Consider the following 22,698-nt stretch of genomic DNA (forward strand, 5'->3'; position numbering starts at 1 on the left):
TATAGTATTTCCCTTCATATAATAGGATTTTTAAATTATCTACCTTTTTGTTAGAACTTTTATGGAATCTTATATTTATGTGAAGATGTAGGTTTAGAAGGAAGATAATTGGGTTTGGTGTAAACTTTGGTTTTGTAAATGTTAGTATTTAATACTTTTTAAATATTCCTACTTTTTTTTTAGTATGGCTAATATTTATTATGGCCAATATCGCCTATGTGTTTGTTGTTAAGGAAGTTGTCTTATATACATAGAAATGCTATAATCTACTTTAAACAAACCTGGATATGTTTCTTTTCCCTTCCTGTCACTGTCCTCTTTCTTCCCTTTTCCCTTTTGATTAAGAAGTTCCATCAGAAAAGTCATAAAATCTAACTCCTGTTTATTCTTGAGCTATCAGCTAAAATGTCACTTTCTCAGGAAATCCTGCCTGACCCCCTTTCCCCATTGATCTGGCACCCATTCCCCTGGCCTTTAAATGCTTTTATATCAATGTGTACCTATCTATCATTTTTTACAGTTTGTAATTACGGCTTTTTTTTTTTTTTTTGAGATGGAGTCTCGCTTTGTTGCCCAGGCTGGAGTGCAGTGGTGCCATCTTGGCACCTCCACCTCCCAGGTTCAAGCAATTTTCCTGCCTCAACCTCTGAAGTAGCTGGGACTACAGGTGCGCACCACCACGCCTGGTTAATTTTTGTATTTTTGGTAGAGGCGGAGTTTCATCATGTTGGCCAGGCTGATCTCAAACTCCTGACCTCAGTTGATCCACCTGCCTTGGCCTCCCAAAGTGCTGGGATTACAGGCGTGAGCCACCGTGCCCGGCTTCCTGTAATTATGTATTAAAATGTATAATTCGTTGATTAATAGCTATCTTTCCAACTAGACCAAAAACTCCATAGAATGTATGGAATTTTCCTCCATCATCATTGTAGTCCAAGCGTAATATTTATTAAATGAGTAAATGAGTGAATTAACTAGCCATTTTGATTAATTTTCTCTTTTTAGTGCAGTTTTGGTTTAGGACTGTAAGGAGTCATATTGGCCATATTCAGAATGTCACATTAGTGTTTTAAGTCCATTCTGTATTTTTTTCAATGAGTTTCAGCAAAATCTGAGAGTGTCTTAAGTGAAATTGGTTATATCTAGGGTGGAGGTATTATATTTGGAAAGACTTGTAACAATAGAAAGCTTTTTATTTAAATCTTTGAGTTTTAAAATATTTTTATTATGAAGTTATTTATGATTTTATAGGTAATATTTTTAATGAGACCTTGAAAAATTTATAGAGTGCAGTTTGTTACAGAATCTGAGTTGCCTAATAGTTTTTAATAGTTTTTGAGTATCAGTATTTTGATTAATTTTAAGATAGGGATCATTTCCTCTAATTCTTTGAACATAATTATTTGTTGGTTGATTTTTTTTTTTTTTATGTAACAGTGTTTTTGAGATGTAATTTATGTACCATACAATTCTTCTACTTTAGGGTATTTGATTCATGGATTTTTTGTACATTCACAGATGTGACTGTCATTGCAGTCAATTTTAGAACATTTTCATAATCTCAAAAGGAAAACTGTAGCCTTTGGCTATTATCCACTTATTCTTCCATCCCTGAGCAACCCACTAAACTACTTTTGGTGTGTATAGATTTGCCTATTTCAGACATTTTCTATAAATGGAATCATATATGGCCTTTTGTGATTGGCTTCCATTTAGGATATTGTTTTCAAAGTTTATATTGTATCATGTATCAGTACTACATCCTTCTTATGGCTGGTAAGTATTCTGTTGTATCGATATACCACATTATGTTTAGCCATTCATTAGTTCAGTGGTCCCCAACCTTTTTGGCACCACATGACTGACTTTGTGGAAGGCAGTTTTTCCATGGATGGGGGTGATGGGGGAGGATGGTTTCAGGATGAAATTGTTCCATTTCAGATCATCAAGCATGAGATTCTTATAAGGAACAAAACCAAAACAGCAACAACAACAATGATTCTCGTAAGGAGCACCCAACCTAGATCCCTTGCATGTGCAGTTCATAGTAGGTTGGTGCTCCCATGAGAATCTGATGCCTATGCTGATCTGACAGGAGGCAGAGCTCAGGCAGTAATGCTTGCTAACCCACCGCCACTCACCTCCTGCTGTGCATCTCAGTTCCTTACAGGAACCAGTACTGGTCTGTGGCCTGGGGGTTTGGGATCCCTGCATTAGTTGATAGACATTTGGATTATATCCACTTATTGGCTATTATGAATAATGCTGCTATAATAAACATTCATACAAGTTTTTTGTGGACATGTTTTCATTTCTTGGGTATATGTCCAGCAGTGGAATTTCTGGGTCATTTGCTGACTATGATTTAGTTATTGGAGAAACTGCCAGATTTTTTGTTGATTTTTTTTTTTCTGTTATTATGTAGTGTCAAGAAACCGTTTAATGCATATGAATTGAAGCCCTGTAAGGAAAGTGATCATTTGGGATTAGATAGCAAATTGCTTGACTTCAAATGTATTACTTTGAGAATTTTCTGTGACAGTTTAGCTAGTCCTTTATCTTCATTTTTCTTGAGAATACATGAATTAGCTCCCTGCCTTCATATTTGAGGATACTTACTTATCAATGTACAGGCATGTACACACATAGGTACACATATAATAGTTTGCTAAGCAGTTTGTGCTGGGGACAGTAGTTGAAAGTCGGTGTTTTTTCCTAAAATTTATATTGTTCGTTTATATGTGAAATATCAAATGGGAGATATTTTTGGAAGCAGTGAAACTTCTTTATGAATTCTTTCTTTATACAAAAGAAGACAGGTTTTTTTTTAAAACAAATTAATCTTTTTCTCTTTGTTTCTTTCAGCATTGATGACTGGGAAGTGAGAGACATAGATTTTTGAAAAGCTGAAAATAACTTCTAGTTTAACAAAATAGTTTGTTCCAGAGCTTAGAATTTCAGATGATTGGAAAATTCATACATCTAGGTCTGAAATTTTAAGTCTTTGGCATCTGTGGAGATCTCTATTTTCTACAACCTAAAATGCCATGATGGGTGACAGGTTAAAGACAAACCTTTTTAAAAAATGTATATTTTTATTGCTACATAGTGGTATCATGGTTTTTCAAATTCCTATTTTTACCATAAACAGATTATTAGGTGCTTACTGATTCCAGAGAATAGCCTGATCTATTAGAAGGTAGAAGAGAGAATCTCTGGTGATACACTGTCCATACATGTTTCAATAGGAGGTAGCAAAGGCTAAGTATGAGTAAGTGACAAAAGCAGTAAATGCTGCAGAACTGAAATTCAGAGAATTGCGCTTCCACTGTTGGGTAAGGCTTGAGGGGAGACTTTGAAAGAGGAAGATGAGCTATGCCTTCCTTTGGGTACTGATTTAATTTCTCTTGCCATTTTTTTGCATTTCTTGAATGTAGGAATTTATCCTTACCCATGTACATATTCATCAGCTCCACTTTAGGAAATTGACTCCAATTTAGTGTAGCATATCATAACCAGAAAGATGCTTGGAGGTAGACTTTTCCCTAAAGTTTATACAAGACACTTAATGGGCTGGGTCCTTGATCATGTACTTCTTTCTTAGACTTTGTATATATGAAGTGGTGTTCTTATCCTTATTTCTTTCCACATTCACCCTTTTTAATGCTTTTAGTAAGTCTTTTCAGTTTTTGTTAAGATTTATTTTATAGTTACAGTATTACATTGTATTTATTGAAGGTAGCTTGGCTGATACTGTTCCAAAGTCACTTGCCACTTTCCTCTCTGCATAATTAACATTTATTCCCTTCATTATTTGTCAGTGAATTCCCTTCTGTTTATTTATAGTTTCTTTATGATTCTGCATATCAGAAGATAATAAGCACTTATCACAAATGCATTTAGGGGGTGTACTACTCTGTAAAAAATTTAAATATATTGAAAATAGAACTCTTTGAATTTTATTTTACTCTTTTGAGGAAATTAAGATATCTTGATTTTTTTATGGTAGTCTAACCTGCTTTTCTGGGGCATACAGGGCAGCACTTATTTTTATATAAATCTGAGAATGTGTGAATTGCAAATTAATCTTCTGGCAGATATCTAATGCTGTTGATAGAGATGTGTTGCCCTAAGATTTGTTGGATTTAATGAGACAGTCTTTTTATATATCCTTGAATTATGATGGGATATTGGGCTGCCACACATAAGTTTTAGAATATTTTTTAATGATGTAGAGAAAATGCTTCAGATACAATGTAAAAGAGAAAACAGCAAAAAAACCCTGATTTTAAAATGGTTTGATTCAATTTATATTTTAAAAACACACACACACGATTTGTATGCCTGTGTATATAGAAAAGATTGCAGGGATATTTACCAAAATATTAAGTGATTATCTCTGGGTTGTAGTAATTTGGGTGATTTTTATTTTTTAAGTGCCTTTGGGTATTGCCTGAAACATTAAATATTATCTCATTTTAGCAAATAATAAATACTACTTTTAACTAAGAAAAAAATAGAGAATTGTTGTGTTTGTGTGAATTGCTTTGATTATAAACACAAATTATATAGGATCCTATGTCCCATGTTAGTGAGTTTCTTTTTGTTTTTTTAAAGTGAGGAGCCATCAAAGGATTTTTCAATAGAAAAGTGATGTGAATAAAGTTAAGTCTATGGTTTAAAATTAAAATTTTTAAGTACTCTTATGACCCAGCAATTTCAGTTTTTAATAGCTAATTTTGAGTGTTGTCAAATTCAGGCATGCTTATCCCTGGGATTATATGTAGACCTTCCACTGGGTACGCAGGCAAAAATAGTTTTAAAATACTCAGTTTCCTAAGTCTTACTGTTCTTGTGTATTCTTTCCTAAAACTGATCTGCCTAACAACTTGCCTGTGGCTTATGCCCTTGCTCCTTAAAAATGTGGTCTATTCACCAGTAGTATTGTCATTGCTGGTGGTTTGTTAAATGCAAAAAAGGTGGTTCTCAATTCTTTTAAACAAAATAAAAGGAGGACCTAATCAATTTGTCAGTTGATGTATCATAAATAATTTTTTTTTTGAGCCGGATCTTGCTCTGTTGCCCAGGCTGGAGTGCAGTGGCACCGTCTTGGCTCACTGCAACCTCCACCTCCTGGGTTCAAGCGATTCTCCTGCCTCGGCCTCCCGAGTAGCTGGGATTACAGGCACGCGCCACTATGCCTGGCTAATTTATTTTTTATATTTTTAGTAGAGACGGGGTTTCACCATGTTGGCCAGGCTGGTCTTGAACTCCTGACCTCAGGCGACCCACCCGCCTTGGCCTCCCAAAGTGCTGGGATTACAGTCGTGAGCCACCGCACCTGGACTGATAGATCATAAATATTTTTAATGATAGCTCATTATGCGATTTTTGGCATGTAATTTGGAAGGTGGTAAAAAAAAAATTAGTAGTACAGGAACAGTGCAGGTTGAGTATCCCTTACTTGAAATGCTTAAGACCAGAAGTGTTTTGGATTTTGGAATTTTTACGATTTTGGAATATTTGCATTATGTTAATATATACTTAGCAGTTGAGCATCCCTAATCTGAAATTTGAAATCTGAAATGCTCCCATGAGCATTTCTTTGCAGTGTCACGTCAGAACTCAAAAAGTTTGCAGATTTTGGAACATTTTTTATTTTGGGTTTTCAGATTCTCAAACTGTAGTAACAGAAATTCCTTCTGTTCCCTTGTATTTATTTATGTGAGCAAGGGAGGATCATAGAGTCCAGGAGTTGGAGAATAGCTTGGGTAACATAGCGAGACCTCTTCTCTACAAAACATTAAATTAGTCGGGTGTGGTGGTGTGCTCCTGTATGTAGTTCTAGCTGCTTGAGAGGCTGAGGCTTGAGGATCACTTGAGCCCAGGAATTCGAGGCTGCAGTGAGCTATGATCATGCCACTGCACTCCAGCCTGGGCAACAGAGCGAGACTGTGTCTCAAAAAAAAAAATTAAAAATAAGTATAGAGTTGATGTTGAATCCCATTTTATCCTAGCAGTGATATTTATTCATATATACATGAGATAATTGTTTTGAAAGTACACGTGTCTTTGAGAATCATATCTAATACCTTTACTCTATATTTAATCATCATCTGTCAAAATTTTTAATATATTTATATTGTTTTGGCCAATAGTATACTTATGAAATTGATAATAACATCCAGAAGAAATTTTAAAAATCACTTGGAATCTCATGATCAAAAACAAAAAAAGTTTAATCTTAATTCACATGACATTTTCTCGGAGAAGTCATATGGAGTGAAAAACGAAAGACCTTCCAGCATATAGGTAAAATTACATTTTACATTTTGTAAAATTCTGTGAGGGAAGTTTAAGGATAAACCAAGATAATGTAAACTTTTGACTGTATAAGAAGAGGCTGTTCACTTAAAAAATAGACGATGGGCCGCCGCGGCCGCCATTTTGCTCGCGCGGAAGCGCCGCGGTGGGGTGGGAACCCAAGCGGGAGAGCCGTGGCCTTTGGGGCCGCCGCCATGCCGTCGTCCCCGCTGCGGGTGGCGGTGGTGTGCTCGAGCAACCAGAACCGGAGCATGGAGGCGCACAACATTCTCAGCAAACGGGGATTCAGCTTCCGATCCTTTGGAACAGGGACTCATGTGAAGCTTCCAGGACCAGCTCCCGACAAGCCCAATGTTTATGATTTCAAAACCACAAATGACCAGATGTACAATGATCTTCTTAGGAAAGACAAAGAACTCTATACACAGAATGGGATTTTACATATGCTGGACAGAAATAAGAGAATCAAGCCCCGGCCAGAAAGGTTCCAGAACTGCAAAGACCTGTTTGATCTGATCCTCACTTGCGAAGAGAGAGTGTATGACCAGGTGGTGGAAGATCTGAATTCCAGAGAACAGGAGACCTGCCAGCCCGTGCACGTGGTCAATGTGGACATCCAGGACAACCACGAGGAGGCCACCCTGGGGGCGTTTCTCATCTGTGAGCTCTGCCAGTGTATCCAGCACACGGAAGACATGGAGAACGAGATTGACGAGCTAGCTGCTGCAGGAGTTCGAGGAGAAGAGCGGCCGCACCTTTCTGCACACCGTCTGCTTCTACTGAGCCCAGCGCCCGCATGGAGCCGCTTCTGGAGCTTCCTGTTGTTCATACTTTTTCCTTCCTGACATTTGTTTTTACTTACAGGTGTTCTGCTGGTGACGGTAGCATTACCCAAATAAACTGTGCGTATGAAATGGGAGAGGAGATGACAAAACGCCAGATGAAAGCAATCAAGTTTCTTCTTTTCCACTTTTACTTATGAGCGGGATATTGATTACAAAGTTTTTCTTCTTTAACCAAAAAGGAAAGACAACGGTTTGTGTGCACTTCCCGACATAGCTGTGTCTTCGTGTGCCTGCCTTCCCTCCCTCCTCCCCACCAGGCGGGACTGTACAGAGCTCTGCTGCGGCGTGTTAGGAGTGACCTGGAATTGTCAATAAACAGATTGACAAATCTGTCATTATGCAGGTTGCACCGTGCACTAGAAGATCCCACTGAAGAGTGAAAGCTGAAATTCAGCCTGTGTCCCACCCATCAAGTCCTGTATCCCAAAGAGCATCATCTGCTCATTAAGCCATGTGTCCTGACGGTGAGAAAACCTGCTGTCAAAAAAAAAAAAAAATAGACGATGGTATTTTTATTCTATTGATACTTTTAAAAGAACACATATAACAACTTTATTAAAAATTAACAATATTAGGGCGGGTGTGGTGGCTCATGCCTGTAATCCCAGCACTTTGGGAGGCCAAGGCAGGTGGATCACTTGAGGCTAGGAGTTCGAGACCAGCCTGGCCAACATGGTGAAACCTGTCTCTGCTAAAAATATAAAAGTTAGCTGGGCGTGATGGTGCACGCCTGTAATCTCAGCTACTCAGGAGGCTGAGGCAGGAGAATTCCTTGAACCCGGGAGGCGGAGGTTGCAGTAAGCCGAGATCGCGCCACTGCACTCCAGACTGGCGACAGAGCGAGACTCAGTATCAAAAACAAACAAAAAAAAAACCAAAAAGACAATATTTAAAGTACACTGGAAATCACAACCTTTGCAACAATTATAAGGTATGAAACATTTTGCAACTTAAAAATGTTGAGGGTGTGCATAGATTTTCAAAATTAATTTAGAGGGTACTTGAGCAGAAAAGCTTGTGCACCATTAACTGACAGCAGTTTGCACATTCGAATTACTTGTGAATCTTTTAAAAATTCTGATGCTCCTAGGTTATAAAATAATCTATTATTTTGGGCCTAGGCCTAAAGTACTAGACCATGATGAAGATCCCACAAAAGTGATTGTTTTTCTATAATTACATATACACATGTATTTATTCTGTAGTTACATGCATAGATAGAAAAAAGACTTGGAGTCTAAAACAAAAGCAAAAAGATAAGGAAAATATTAATGAAAAATTGAAATGGAGGCTAGCCTTGATCCGGGAGGTCCACCTTCTCACCGTCAGGACACATGGCTTAATGAGCAGATGATGCTCTTTGGGATACAGGACTTGATGGGTGGGACACAGGCTGAATTTCAGCTTTCACTCTTCAGTGGGATCTTCTAGTGCACGGTGCAACCTGCATAATTATAGATAGCAGCCCTGCACCTTCTACATAATAATAGGCCTACAAAGAGAGTAGAAACAAAATAGAAATGAAAGGAAAAAAATATAGGAAAATTTATCTGAGCTAAAGAAAGGCTCAGTTGAAGTCATTAGTTTGAACAGCCTTGCTGATTGTCAAGAGAGTAAGTGCAAAAATATCCATAATTAGTCTGCATTCAGATGCAAGAACCTGGTGCTAGAGAAGCTGCTCAGGCACAGGAACTGGGCATTGAAGCTGTATATGCTGCTGGAGCCTGATGCTGGAGAAACCTGTATGGCAGGAATGAAGAGCTAGAGGCTGTGTATGCTGCAAGAGCATGCAGGGCAAGCATACCTGAACCAAGAAGCCAAACAAAACCAAAAAAACCCCAATGACAAAAACCCTTACTTGCTGCGATGACTCCTGCCCCCTCTTACTGACACAGCTTAACATTGCGCCAGCTGGTAAAGGAAAAATAAAGGGCCCAAATCCATTTTCAAAGAGGAGACAAAAAGGGTGAATTTAGAGGTGAGGGTCAATAAATCCATAATTGGCTCGTTTACTTTTACCTTTTGATGTCATTTTAAAAACTGTTTTCTCAGCATTTCATTTATACTTAAACTGGTTAAATCTAGTATCTGAAGTTTTCTTCTTCTGGTTAATCTGATGCCCAAGTGGATTAATACTACTAGTAAGCTTTTGTGTTTCTATTTTCCATTCATACAGTGCAATAACATTTTTTAAATTGCAAAAATGGATACTGAATTATAAAGACAGTAGTGCTTTTGAAACAAATGTTGGCTGGCATGTGAGGTAATCATAGTATAGTAACAAACTAATGGTTTGTGACCTGATGAACATTCTGAATTTAACAAAGGAGAGTCTGAGAGCTCTAAGATACATAAGTGTGAGTTGTCTGACAGTTGAGTGTGGAGAGTTATTACCTGTAATAAACTTGATTTCAGTTATATCACTAAACTGCTCATGTTCCATGTAATATTTTAAACAGAAAAGCACTCCAAAGTTGTATTCTGTGCTGCAGCTATCTATATTGTGATTTGCCATATGACATATCTCTTATTAATATATGAAGAGAGCATTAAAACAAACAGCCTTGCCTATTTATCAGATATGTTCTAGGTGTGAATTTATTTGTGAATTTTATGCGAACAAATATATATATGAAAATGAGATTTTGAAAGTCCAGCATACAACTACAGCCATTAATCAGGGACACATATAGAAAATAATTCATGTATATGCAGAGATGTTGGGAGAAGTTGTAATCCAAAGCTAACATAAAACAAGGTACACACGTTTTTATAGAGGATATTATCCATTGTGGTAATATTTGATCTATAATACTTCTGAATTTTTTAATAATTTTAAGAGTTAACTATAGTTGTTGGTTTTTTTTTTTTTTTTTTTAAGACACCGTCCCACAAATGTAATTTAAAAATATTTGTAGATCCCCTGGAGTATCTCTGAGGAAGAGTTTGAAAAATGCTTTACCATGGGACTTAGGGCGTTGGTCAAAGATACCTATTATGGGTATGAGAGGAGAGTTCTTATTAAGTAAGCAGATTTGGATTAGTTAATATTGGTTTGACTTGTCATCCTTAGTACAGTTTAAATTATTGTATTATACTGTGGCAAAAGCTGGATCTGATGCAAAGGAAAACGTGAAAGAATTGAGACAGTATGATATAGAGAGAACACTGACCTAGGACTGGGGACTTGAGTTCTTTTTTTTTTTTGAGACGGAGTCTCGCTCTGTCATCCAGGCTGGAGTGCAGTGGCGCGATCTCGGCTCACTGCAAGCTCCGCCTCCCGGGTTCACGCCATTCTCCCGCCTCAGCCTCCCAAAGTGCTGGGATTACAAGCGTGAGCCACCGCGCCCGGCCGGGGACTTGAATTCTATTCCCAGTTCTACCACCAATTAATTTGGTAGTTTTAGATTGGTCATTTAATTTCTCTAGCCTTTTATTTTTTTCTCATACAAAATGAGGGATTTAGATTCTGAAGGTATTTTTTTGGCACAAGATAGCAAAGAGTTGATATTACAGACTAATTTTTTAAAGACATGCACCCTCCCCCACATCCACGTTATAGTTCGTATTAAGCTAAATTGTTGCCCAGCAAAGATATTTTAAGAACTTGATATAATTAGATGATAGTGATTATTTTAGTAAAATTAATTACATATAAATGAAGCCTTTGAGAGTGCTTAGAAACAGTTTGATCTCTTAAATCTATCTTTTTTTTTTTTTTTTTTTTTTTTTAGACAGAGTCTTGCTCTGTTGCGCAGGCTGGAGTACAGTGGCATGATCTCTGCTCACTGCAACCTCTACCTCCCAGGTTCAAGCAGTCCTCTTGCCTCAGCCTCCTGAGTAGCTGGGACTACAGGTGCGTGCCACCACACCCAGCTAATTTTTTGTATTTTTAGTGGAGACAGGGTTTCACCATGTTGACCAGGATGGTCTCGATCTCTTGACCTTGTGATCCACCTGCCTCGGCCTCCCAAAGTGCTGGGATTTAGGCGTGAGCCACCACACCTGGCCTTAAATCTTTCTAATCCATCTGTGAATATATTGTTATAGTGCCTGAGGTTTGAAGAATGTGTGTACTAAGAAGTAAATCATTGCCAGATCATGTCCAAATTTAATGATCTTTGCATTAGGTAGAAAGGGGGTAGTTCTTTGTTTTGAAATATATTCTGAAGGGTCATTTAATTTCTGAAAAGATTGATAATTCAAGCCTTCTGAAGATATTCAGTGATTGAGGACTATTTTTGTATGAGTGTCTCGGCAGATAGATTTTTTTTTTCTTGGGGAGACACCAAATCATGTTAGCGAGCTTTTTAGTTTCATTTTTGTCTAGTGAGAATTTCCTATTTTATCATTCTTCTGTATAGGAATGTTTGTTTTATTTTGTTGCCATTCTTTTTTCCTAGTGGTTGCTCGATTCATTTGTGTGGAGTATGTTGTAGGTATGTGTTCCCAAAGTGCTTTGAGTCCTTAGAGATAATTACTACATGCTCATTTTCAGTTGCTTGGTACTAATAAGTTGACTTGAGTTTTGCTTTGAGTGATAGTAACTAACCACACTACAATGGTCTGCTATTTGCTAGGCCATTGACATTCTATAATTTTCAACCTGTATTTGCACCCACCTCTCTTTCTTTCTTCTGGTATATTTTAAAGTAAATATAAATTATGTTATTTTATTTGTAAATATTTCAGTATACATGAAGAAGAGGATATTTTATTAGTTATTTTTTATTTCATTTTATTTAAAATCTTATTATTTTTTTTTTTTTGGTAGAGATGGGGTCTCGCTATGTTGCCCAAGCTAGTCTCAAACTCCTGGGCTCAAGCACTCCTTCACCTCAGCCTCCCAGAGTTCTGGAATTACAGGCATGAGCCACTGCACCTGGCCTTCGTTCTCTATTAGTCCATAACAAATTGCTACAAACTTAGCAGCTTAAAACGATACACATTTATTATCTCAGTGAGGGTCCAATGTTTAGACAGATTTGAGAGGTCTTCTGCTCCAGGTCTCTAAGGCTACATTCAAGATGTTGGCTGAGGCTGTGGTTTCACGTAAAGGCTTGAGTGGGGAAAGATCTGCCTCCAAGCTTATTTGATTGTTGGCAGGATTCAGTTTCTTGCAAATTGTTGCCCAGAGGTTGTCCTCAGTTCATTGCCACGTGGGCGTCTCTAATGTGGTGTTTTGCTTCATCAGTGCCAACAAGGGAAAGTCTGCTAGTGAAGTGGAAGTCACAGTTTTATGTAACCTAGGCCCAGAAATGATGTCCCATCACCTTTGCCACATTCTTTTGGTTAAAAACAAGTCACTAGGCCAACCTACACTCAATGAGATGAAATTACAATGAGATGGAATTACTCAGTGGTGTGAATACTCGGTGGTGGGGATCATTTGAGGCCATCTTTGAACTGCCCTGCCAGAGACATTTTCTCTTATAGCCACAATGTCATTGTTTTACTTAACAGATTTAGCAGTAATTCTTTAATTACAATTAATACCTAGTCCATATTTAATTTTCAGTTTTCTAAAAAATGTCTTTTTATAGTGTGTTTGAATCAGGATCCAAACGCTTATTGTATTTGTTGTTATGTCCCTTTTACAATTCTTTTTATCAAGAATTCTTCCATTAGCTGGGTATGGTGGTGCGCACCTGTAGTCCCAACTACTTTGGAGGCTGAGGCAAGAGGATTGCTTGAGTCCAGGAGGTCGAGGCTGCAGTGAGGTATGGTTGTGCCACCGCACTCCAGCCTGGGCAACAGAGCAAGATCCTGTCTCTTTTAAAAAAATACAAAAAGAAGAAGAGTCTTCCCATCCTCTTGCTGTTTTCTTTTTCTCCATTGATTTGTTGAAGAAATCAGGTCATTTGTCCTGAAGAAGCTCCCCCATTCTAGATATGTTCAGTTGTTTTTTATAGTGGCGTTTGACTAATTCCTCTATTTGTCATGCTTTATATATACTGGGAGTTAAACAGAAAGCCTTATTTAGATTTTGGATCAGATTTTTTTTGAGACAGGCTCTTGCTCTGTTGCCCAGGCTGGAGTGCAGTGGCACAATCACGGCTCACTGTAGCCTTGAACCTCCTGGGCTCAGGTGGTCCTCCCACCCCAGCCTCCCAAGTAACTGGAACTACAGGTATGTGCCACCATGCCTGGCTCATTTTTAATTTTTTTTTTTTTAGAGTCAAGGTCTCGTTGTGTTGCCTAGGCTGGTCTTAAACTCCTGGCCTCAAGCAGTCCTCCCACATTGGCCTCCATCAATTTTTTAGAAAGACCACTCCCTAGGTGGTGCCATATACTTTGTATTTTATCACTTCAGGAGGCACAAAATGTGATGGTGACGACTTTTTTGTAAAGCCATCCACTTTTCATTAATAGTGTTAATATCCAGAGATAACCCATTGTTAGAATAAACTATTTCAATAGAAGTATCAAAATTGGATTTCTCTCATCTTACCTTTCCTTTCACATTTACTAGCTGTAATTTTCCTGGATAAAAATTTCCCTTGTCTATTTGAGCTTTTTGGTAACTCTGAAATACAGTTCTACTGGAAAAGCAAGATAAATGCTTAATTCTTTCCTTTTAATCACTAGTTTTCAGCATAGTGAGTTGTTATATACCTCCGGGTGTCTAATTAATTTTTTCTTTTTTAAAAACGAAAAGCATTTATGAACATTAGTCTCTTTATTCATTGTGTTTTAAATGACTTCAGTAGTCATTCTTTATGATGCCAGATGGTTCCCTCTTAGGCCAGTGGGAGCCTCTTCAGGCTCTCCCCTGTGTTCCTTTGACATGACCCCATCCTTTATTTTCTTGCTTTTTGGCATAGGCAAATGACTTTATCTACCATGCTTTAGTCGAGGAATGATGTTCAGAGTGCATAATTGGAAAATAGAGATACTTAATGTTACCAGATTGTCATTTCTTTTAGATCCTTCTAGGTGATAGAGCTAGGACATAAATTTTTTTAAGAGAAAAAATATCTTGAATTTATACTGCTGTTCCCAGTTCAAATTTGATTTGTGAGGTTGTAACTTTTCATTTTACACTTTTTTTAAGTTGAAAATGTTTCCCAGTATTAACATTAATATAATTGCTTTGAGCCTTATCTGTGTGTGTGTGGTGCACATAAATATGTTTAAAACATAAATTTAAAGTAATATCAGTGTTATTACTGGGTGAAGTTTTTTTGTCATTAGACTGTTTTCTACTGAAGATAGTAAAAATGCTGTGTCCTAACGTCAGTTGGAATAATTCTTTTTATTATTTTCTGTGGGTTATGTCACCAACTTGATACACAGTCAGGTTCATTTGTTTTAGTTTATTTTCAGCTTTTAGTGATTCCTGTTTTTGTTTCAGCATGTAAAACATTTGCATGGTTTCAAATTTTAAACTATGCAGCTTCCACCTCTGTCCCTTCAACACTGTTTATTCCCTTTACAATGGGCTAGTTCTTCCACTGCAAATACAAACATCTACATGTGTATCCATTCATTTAGATGTGCCACAATTTGTTTAACCATTCAGCAGTTGATGGACATCTAGGTTGTTTCCATTTTGGGGTTATTAGAAATGAAGCTACTATAAACATTTGAGTACAGGTTTTTGTTTGAATATAGGTTTCTGTTTCCCTAGGAAAAATGCCGAAGAGTCCAATTGCTGGATTGTAGTGGTTAGTTTTGTAAGAAACCTTCATATTCTTTTCTAAAATGGGTTACCATTTTACATTCCCATCAACAATGTATGAGTTTCTCTGAACCCTGTCAGCATTTGGTGTCATCACTGTTTTATCTTTTAGCTATTATGATAGGCATGTAGTGAAGTGATATCTGATATATATTTTTTTATTCTTCTAATGGCTAGTGATGTTGCACATCTAATATGTTTATTTGCCATCTGTATAACTGCTTACTGGAATGTATGTTCATGTCTTACCTATTTTCTGATTGGATTGTTTGCCTTTTACCTGATGGATGTCAAGAGTACTTTCTATATTTTAGGTGTAAGTCTTTTGTTGCATATGTAGTTCGGAAATACGTTCTCCCAGTCTTTAGCTTACCTTTTCATCCACTTAAAAGTCTTTCTCAAAATAAAAGTTTTTAATTTTGCTAAGGTCCAATTTTTCCTTTTATAGATTTTGCTTTTTGTATAAGATCTCCTTGCCTAGTCCTAGACCATGAAGATTTTGTCTTATGCTTATATTTTTTTAAAGTTTCATAGTTTTATATTTTACATTTTCATTCATGATTCATTAATTTTTTTAATGAAGTATGAGTTTTAGGTCAAGATTTTTTTTTTTTTTTTTTTTTTTTTTGGCTTATGGTTGTCCAGTTGCTCTAGCACTATTTGTTGAAAAGGCTTTTCTTCCTTTGCTGAATTGCTTTTGTACCTTTGTAAAAAAAAAAAAAAAAAAAAAAAAAAACCAGTTGGGCATATATGTGTGGGTTTTTGGGGGGCCTTTTATTCTGTCCCATTGGTATGTGTCTGTCCATCTGCTAGTATTATACTTCGTTGATTATGCAGCTTTATAATGCAGCAAGCTTTAATATTGTATAGAGTGATCCCTCTCATTTTATTCTCATTTAAATAATTATTTTGGCTATTCTAGGTCTTGTGTTTTATGTGTAAATTTCAGAGTAAACTTGTCTATGTCTAAAAGAAATCTTGCTGGGATTTTGATAGGAATTACATTAAATCTGTAGGTCATTTTGGGAGAATTGCCATCATTGCTATGTCATGTCTTCCAGTCCATGAGCACGATATGTCTTCCATTTATTTAGGTCTTCTTCAATTTCTTTTATCAGCATTTTGTAGTTTTCAGGATACAGATCATCCGGTACATGTTTTGTTAAAAATATTCTTCCTTCATTTCCTTTGAAGCAACTGTAAATTGTTTTGTGCTTTTAATCTTGGGTTTCACATGTTTAGTGTTAGTATATAGAAATGCATTTGATTGTTGATCTTATATCCTGCAACATTGCTGAACTCATTAGTTCTAGGATTTTTTGGGGGGTGGGGGGTAAATTTTGTGGGATTTTTCACATAGGCAAATTATGTCATCTGAAAATAGGGATGGTTTCATTTCTTCCCTTCTGAAGGTTGCATCGTTGTTTAGTTGAATATGTCAAGTTATATTTTTTTCTGGATTTTTGAATTATACTTAGGGAGTGTCTTCTCAGTGACAGGATGTAAAGGATTTACCTGTGTTTTCTTCTATTACTTGTATGTTTTTATAGTTTTCTGATTCATTTGGAATTTAACCTGGTGGATGATGTGAGGCACAAATCTAATTTTATTTCTAAATGGCTGTACATCATTTATATCTATTGAAACATTTAAATGTTTTAACATCATTTATTATAAAGCTCATATTTCCCCCAGCCCCACTGATTTATGATGCTATCTTGATCATTTATTAAATTTTATGTGCTTTGTTCTGTTCATTTTTATTTTTAGATTTTTTGGTAGAGACAGGGTCTCACTATCTTGACCAGGCTTGTCTTGAACTCCTGGCCTCAAGTAATCCTACTGCGTGGCCTCCCAAAGTGCTGGGATTACAAGTGTGAACCACTGCAGTCAGCCCACTCTGTTTTATTTCACTGTTTTCTATTCTGTTCCTGATTGTGTATTCATGTATAAGTATCTCGCTGCTTTAATCATAGAGACTTCATAATATGCTTTAACATCTGACAAGGTCTAGTCTTCTCTCCTTGCTCTTCTACTCTTTTTCAGGGTTTCTGTGGCTGTTTTTATCCTTTTAATTTTTTATGTGAAATTTATTATTTGTGTGAACTGTATCAGCCTTATTTGTTGTATAGTTGTAGGGAAACCTGTTTTTATTTTTGGGTGTAATTTATAAGTTAACATAGAATTGTATTTTTATGATGAGTCTTTTTATGCAGGAACATGGCATGTCTGCATTTTTTCCAGGTTTACATATACATACAGGACTGTTTAAAACAATTTTCTCATAGGTTTTGCACATTTTTCTAAGCTTATGGCTAATACTGTATTTTATTGTTGTAATTAGAGGTCTTCTCTTGCATTATCATCTTCTAACTGCTTTTCGCTTTTATGTTTAAAGGCTCTGATTAACTTGATACTTTATATATATATCTATATATAGATAGATATAGATCTATATAGATCTAGATATAGATATCTATCTATATCTAGATATAGATCGATCTATATACTTTAAGTTCTAGGGTTTTTTTTGTTTTTGTTTTTGTTTTTAAACAGGTCTCTGTGGCCCAGGCTGGAGTATAGTGGTGTGATCATAGCTCACTGTAACCTCAAACTCCTGGGCTCAAGTGATCCTCCTGCCTCAGCCTCCCAAAGTGCTGGAATTATAGGTGTGAGCCACCACACCCAGCCTTGATTTTTTTTTCTAACTAAATTCTCCTATTCTAAATAGTGATTTTCCCATTGATTCTTTTGGCATCTTCTAGTTATATAATTTTTTCATCTACAAACACTTTTTCTTTCTAATTTATATGCTTTGTAATTACTTTTTCTATCTCTTAAATTTTAGACTTTATCCTTTAGAACAGTTTTTTAGATTTACTAAAATATCGAGCATGTAATATAGAGAGTTCGTATATACCTCCCAATAGTTCCCCCCCCCTTTTTTTTTTTTTTTTTTAAGGAAGGGAAGAAAAGGAAAGGAGGAAAGTGCAACTTGGAAGAGGATCAGGCGAGCGACTTGAGAAAACAGCAGCTTGACCTCTTGACTTGGGGTTTTATACGCTGGCATACTTCCGGGATCTTGCATTACTTCTCCTCACTCTTGAGATCTTATTGAGAAGCTGCTGATGAGTTTCAGGTGTTTTCTATCTATTAGATGGCCTTTCCCTGGCTCCGGCTGCAACCAATTATTACTTTAAAGAAACAGTTAACTGCCTGACCATCACCTGATGGTCGCCTAACACTCCTGGTGTGCATGTGGGGTGGAGCCCCCTACTGCCCTGCTCATACCTGACTACCCACTGTAACATTTCCCCCCCTCAAGGGTCCAAGACCCCAAATCTTTGGGGGCAAATGGATGAAGGTCAGTCTTCTGTAACTACTTCCTGCTGACAGAGGGGCAGTGGTGGTTCTATGGGTCTTGGCCTCTTGCTAGCTGTCATAGCTGAGTTGGCTCCATGAGTTGTTGAAAGTGGTATCTGGCCAGGCCCAAGGGAGACAGGGGCAGGATTTCGCCTCTGTTGTGTCCCATTGATGGACAGTCTAGAGGTCCCCTGTAGAAGAGTGATTCTTGAATATTGAAAGTACGGTATTCTTCATTGAGTATTACCTAGAGCTTAATGGCCGGCCACTAGGGAATGTATCCCAATCGTGTGCACCAAATATGTTACCGGTGGCAGATATCCAAGTTACCCCGATTCCGTATGGGTCTGCAACAACTTCAGTTCTTGCCTCAGAAGAATTCGAATGAGGGGCATAAGGCAGAAAGAGAGAGAGACTGAGGCAGGTTTCAGAGCAGGAGTGCAAGTTTGTTAAAAAGCTTTAGAACAGTAAGGAAAGGAAGGAAAGGAAAGAAGGAAAGTACAACTTGGAAGAGAACCAAGTGAGTGACTTGAGAAACCAAGTGCCAGTTACCCTATTCTTACTGTATTACATTCGTATGCTCAATTTCTTAGAATTAATGAACCAATATTTATAGTTCATTACTAACTATAATGCATAATTTATTTAAATTTCCTAAGTTTTTCTTGAATGTCCTTTTTCTGTTCCAAGTTCCTATCGAGGATACCACATCAAGTTTGTCATGTCTCAGGCTCATCTTGACTGTGACAGTTTCTCGAACTTCCTTTGTTTTGGACTGACAGTTTTGAGGAGTACTGGACAGGTGTATTGTAGGATGCCCCTCTACTGGAGTTTGGGTGATTGGGAGGGAATATATTGTAAGCATGCCCTTGATCACCTCCCTGAGGTGGTGTTTGTCAGGTTTCTCCACTGTAATATTTTCCCCTTTTTTCCCTTTTGCATACTGTACTCTGAAAAGAAGTCATTATACACAGCCAATACTGAGGGAGTACTCTCAGTTCTTAGAGTGGAGTATTACATAATTTCTTAGGAATTCTTCTTTATGGGAGATTTGTCTCTTCTACCATACTAATTTATCCAGTAATTTGTTTGTATTATGTGGACTCAGATACTTATTTTATACTTTATTATATAATCCAGTACTACTTTATTTTGTTGCTCAAAATGTTCCAGCTTTGGCTGTTGGAAGCTCTTTCAGTTGACTCATGTGCCCCTTTGACATAACTTCCATCGTTTTTGTTTTGTTTTGTTTTTCGTTTTAGTGCTTTCTTAATTTCTGGTATTACAGGATGCTCCAGGCTCATCTTGTTTATTTTCTGCCCCATTTCTCCATGGAACTGTTGTTCCTTTTATTGGAGAAAGGCATAAGAAAGCAAAATCTGGGTGCTAGATGTCCTGCTTTGAGGGTTTTGTTTCTTTTAGTCCCTCTCATTAACCTTATATCCTGAAACCTTGCTATAATCATTTATTATTTCCAGGAGTTCATCAGTTCTTTGGGATTTTCTGTATAGGCAGTCCTGTCATCTGTGAATGATGACAGTATTATTTCCTTCTTCTCAATCTGTAGACTGTTTTTTTCCCGCTTATCTTACTGGATTTAGCTAGCACTTCCAGGATAGTATTGAATAGAATTGCCTTATTCCCAGTCCTGGGGGAAAACATCTAGTTTCTCACCATTAAATATGATGTTAGTTGTAGGTGTTTTGTAGGTACTCTTTAGCAAATTGAAGAGGGCCACCTGAATTCCTAGTTAGCTAAGATTTTTAATCATGAATATGTGTTGGAATCTGTGAAATGCTTTCTCTGCATCTGTTGATATGATCATATGACTTTCTTCTTTAGCCTATTGATGTCTAATACATTAATTGATTTTGGGATATTGAAATAGCCCAGTAACAAGTACGTTTTATTGTGGTGTGTAATTATTTGTATTTATTTTTTAATTTGATTTGCTAATATTTTGTTGAGAGTATTTTTGCATCCATATTCATAAGAGATCGGCTGGAGGTTTTCTTTTTGTAATGTCTTTATCTGGTTTTTGTATTAGGGTAATGCTGATCTTGTAGAAAGCATTAGGAAGTGTTTCCTCTGCTATTCTTTTCTGAGAGACATTCTAGAGCATTGGTATCATTGTTTTCTTTAAATATTTGGTAGAATTCACCAGTGAAACCATCTGGGCCTGGAGATTTTCTTTTTTGGAAGATTATTAATTACTAATTCAGTTTCATTAATAGTTATTGGCATATTCAAAAGGTCGCTTTCTTGACTTTTGGTAGTTTGTATCTTTTAAGGAATTAGTCCGTTTCATTTATGTTATCAGTTTTGTGGGAATAGAGTTGTTCATTTTATTATCTGTTTAATATCCAAGTGATCAATAGTGATCACTCATTTTCATTTCTAATATTGGTAATTTGTGTCTTCTCTGTTTTTTTCTTTGTTAGCCTAGCTAGAGTTTTGTCAGTTTTATTGGTCTTTTCAGGTAGCCACCTTTTGGTTTCGTGCTTTATTCTACACATTTCCTGTTTTCAGTTTCATTGATTTTTGCCCTAAGATTTATGTATTTTTTTTTTCTGCTTTGTTTATGCTTCAGTTGCTTTTCTCTAGTTTCCTAGGGTGGAAGCTTAAGTGATTGATTTTAAGTCGTTTTGACTTAATAAAATGCTTTCAATGCCCTAAATTTCCTTCTAAGCGTTCCTTTCACTGTATCCCACAAGTTTTGATGTTTTGTTCTTAGTTTCACTTTGTTCAGAATTTTTTTTTCTTTTTTTTTTTGAGACGGAGTCTTGCTGTCTCCCAGGCTGGAGTTCAGTGGCGTGATCTCGGCTCACTGCAAGCTCCGCCTCCTGGGTTCCCGCCATTCTCCTGCCTCAGCCTCCCCAGTAGCTGGGACTACAGGCGCCCGCCAGCACGCCCGGCTAATTTTTCGTATTTTTAGTGGAGACGGGATTTCACTGTGTTAGCCAGGATGGTCTCGATCTCCTGACCTCGTGATCCACCCTCCTCGGCCTCCCAATTACAGGCGTGAGCCACCGTGCCCGGCCTGTTCAGAATATTTTTAAATTTATCTGGAGACTGCTTTGACCCATGTATCATTTAGAAGTATGTTTACACCAAATATTTTGGGATTTCCCAGCTATCTGTGAATGACTTCTAGTTTAATTCCATTGTGGTCTGAGAGCATACTTTGTGTAATCTTCAACGCTTTTACATTACTAACATATATTTTATGATCTTCCTTGGTGAATATCCTTATGTGAGCTTGAGAAGAATACGTATTCTGCTGTTATTGGGTGAAATACTCTGCAAAGTCAATTAGATCTAGTTGATTGATGATGCTGTTCTGTTCAAGGGTATTCTGAGCTTCCGCCTGCTGAGTCTGTCAATTACTGACAGGGATATTGATTATAATAATGCTTCTTGAACTTCTGTCAGTTTCTCTCTCAAGTATTTTGACACGCTTTTGTTTGGTACAGACACCTTAAGGATTGTTATGTCTTCTTGGAGAATTGACAGGTTTTTTTTTATTATTTAATGCCTCTTTTATTTTTATTTTTATTTTTTGAGATAGGGTTTCACTCTGTCACCCAGACTGGAGTGCAGTGTTGTGATCTCAGTTCACTGCAACCTCTACCTCCCAGGCTCAAGCAATTCTCCTGCCTCAGCCTCCCGAGTAGCTGGGATTACAGGCCTGCACTACCACGCCTAGCTAATTTTTGTATTTTTAGTAGAAATAAAATTAAAACATGTACTTTTTTTACCATGTTGGCCAGGTTGGTCTCGAACTCCTGACTTCAAATGATCCACCTGCCTTGGGCTCCCAAAGTGCTGGGATTACAGGCATGAGCCAATGCTTCTGGCCAATGGCTCTCTTTTTTGCTGATGATTTTCCTTGATCTTATGTTTGCTTTGTCTGATATTAATTAATATAGCTATTCCAGTTTTCTGTTTAAAGAATGGTATGTCTTTTTCCATTTCTTTATATTCACCTATTTGTATCTTTATTGGGGTTTCTGGCAGACAACATATTTGGACTTTGTTTTTTTATCTACTCTAACAGCCTGTCTTCTAATTGGTTTCTTTAGACCATTCACATACAAATTGATTGTTGATGTAATTGGATTGATATCTACCGTATTTGTAATTGTTTTCTATTTACCGTACTTGTTCTTTGTTTCTCTTCCCCTTTTTCCATCTTCTCTGATTTAAAATGGACATTCAATGTGATTCTGATTTCTCATCTCTTAGCATATCAGTTACACTTCTTTTTAACTTGTTTTTAGTGGTTGTCCTAGAATTTGTAATATTTATGTGCATCTAAACTAAGTCCAGCTTTAAATAACAGTGTACTATTTCATGTGCCATGTACCTTGTATCAGAGTATTTCCTACTCTTCTCTTGTATCCCTTATAATGTTGTTCTTCTCATTTATCTACATGCCATAATCACTCAATATATTGTTAACATTATTACTTTGAACAGTTATTT

At 37.0% G+C, this 22,698-nt stretch overlaps 2 protein-coding genes across 8 annotated transcripts in view; both read left to right on the top strand.

The window, feature by feature from the left end:
- The window catches only part of MKLN1 (muskelin 1), a 417,262-nt gene that overhangs the window by 243,282 nt on the left and 151,282 nt on the right, over positions 1–22,698 (top strand). The window lies entirely within an intron of this gene.
- Positions 6,420–7,107, top strand: LOC116814365 (RNA polymerase II subunit A C-terminal domain phosphatase SSU72-like). Its single transcript, XM_032761765.2, is given in 2 exon segments — positions 6,420–7,040; positions 7,042–7,107. Coding segments are annotated over 2 exon segments (681 nt in total). The 5' UTR covers positions 6,420–6,425.

This window comes from Hylobates moloch, unplaced genomic scaffold, assembly GCF_009828535.3.
Source record: "Hylobates moloch isolate HMO894 unplaced genomic scaffold, HMol_V3 SCAFFOLD_1, whole genome shotgun sequence".
NCBI lineage: Eukaryota > Metazoa > Chordata > Mammalia > Primates > Hylobatidae > Hylobates > Hylobates moloch.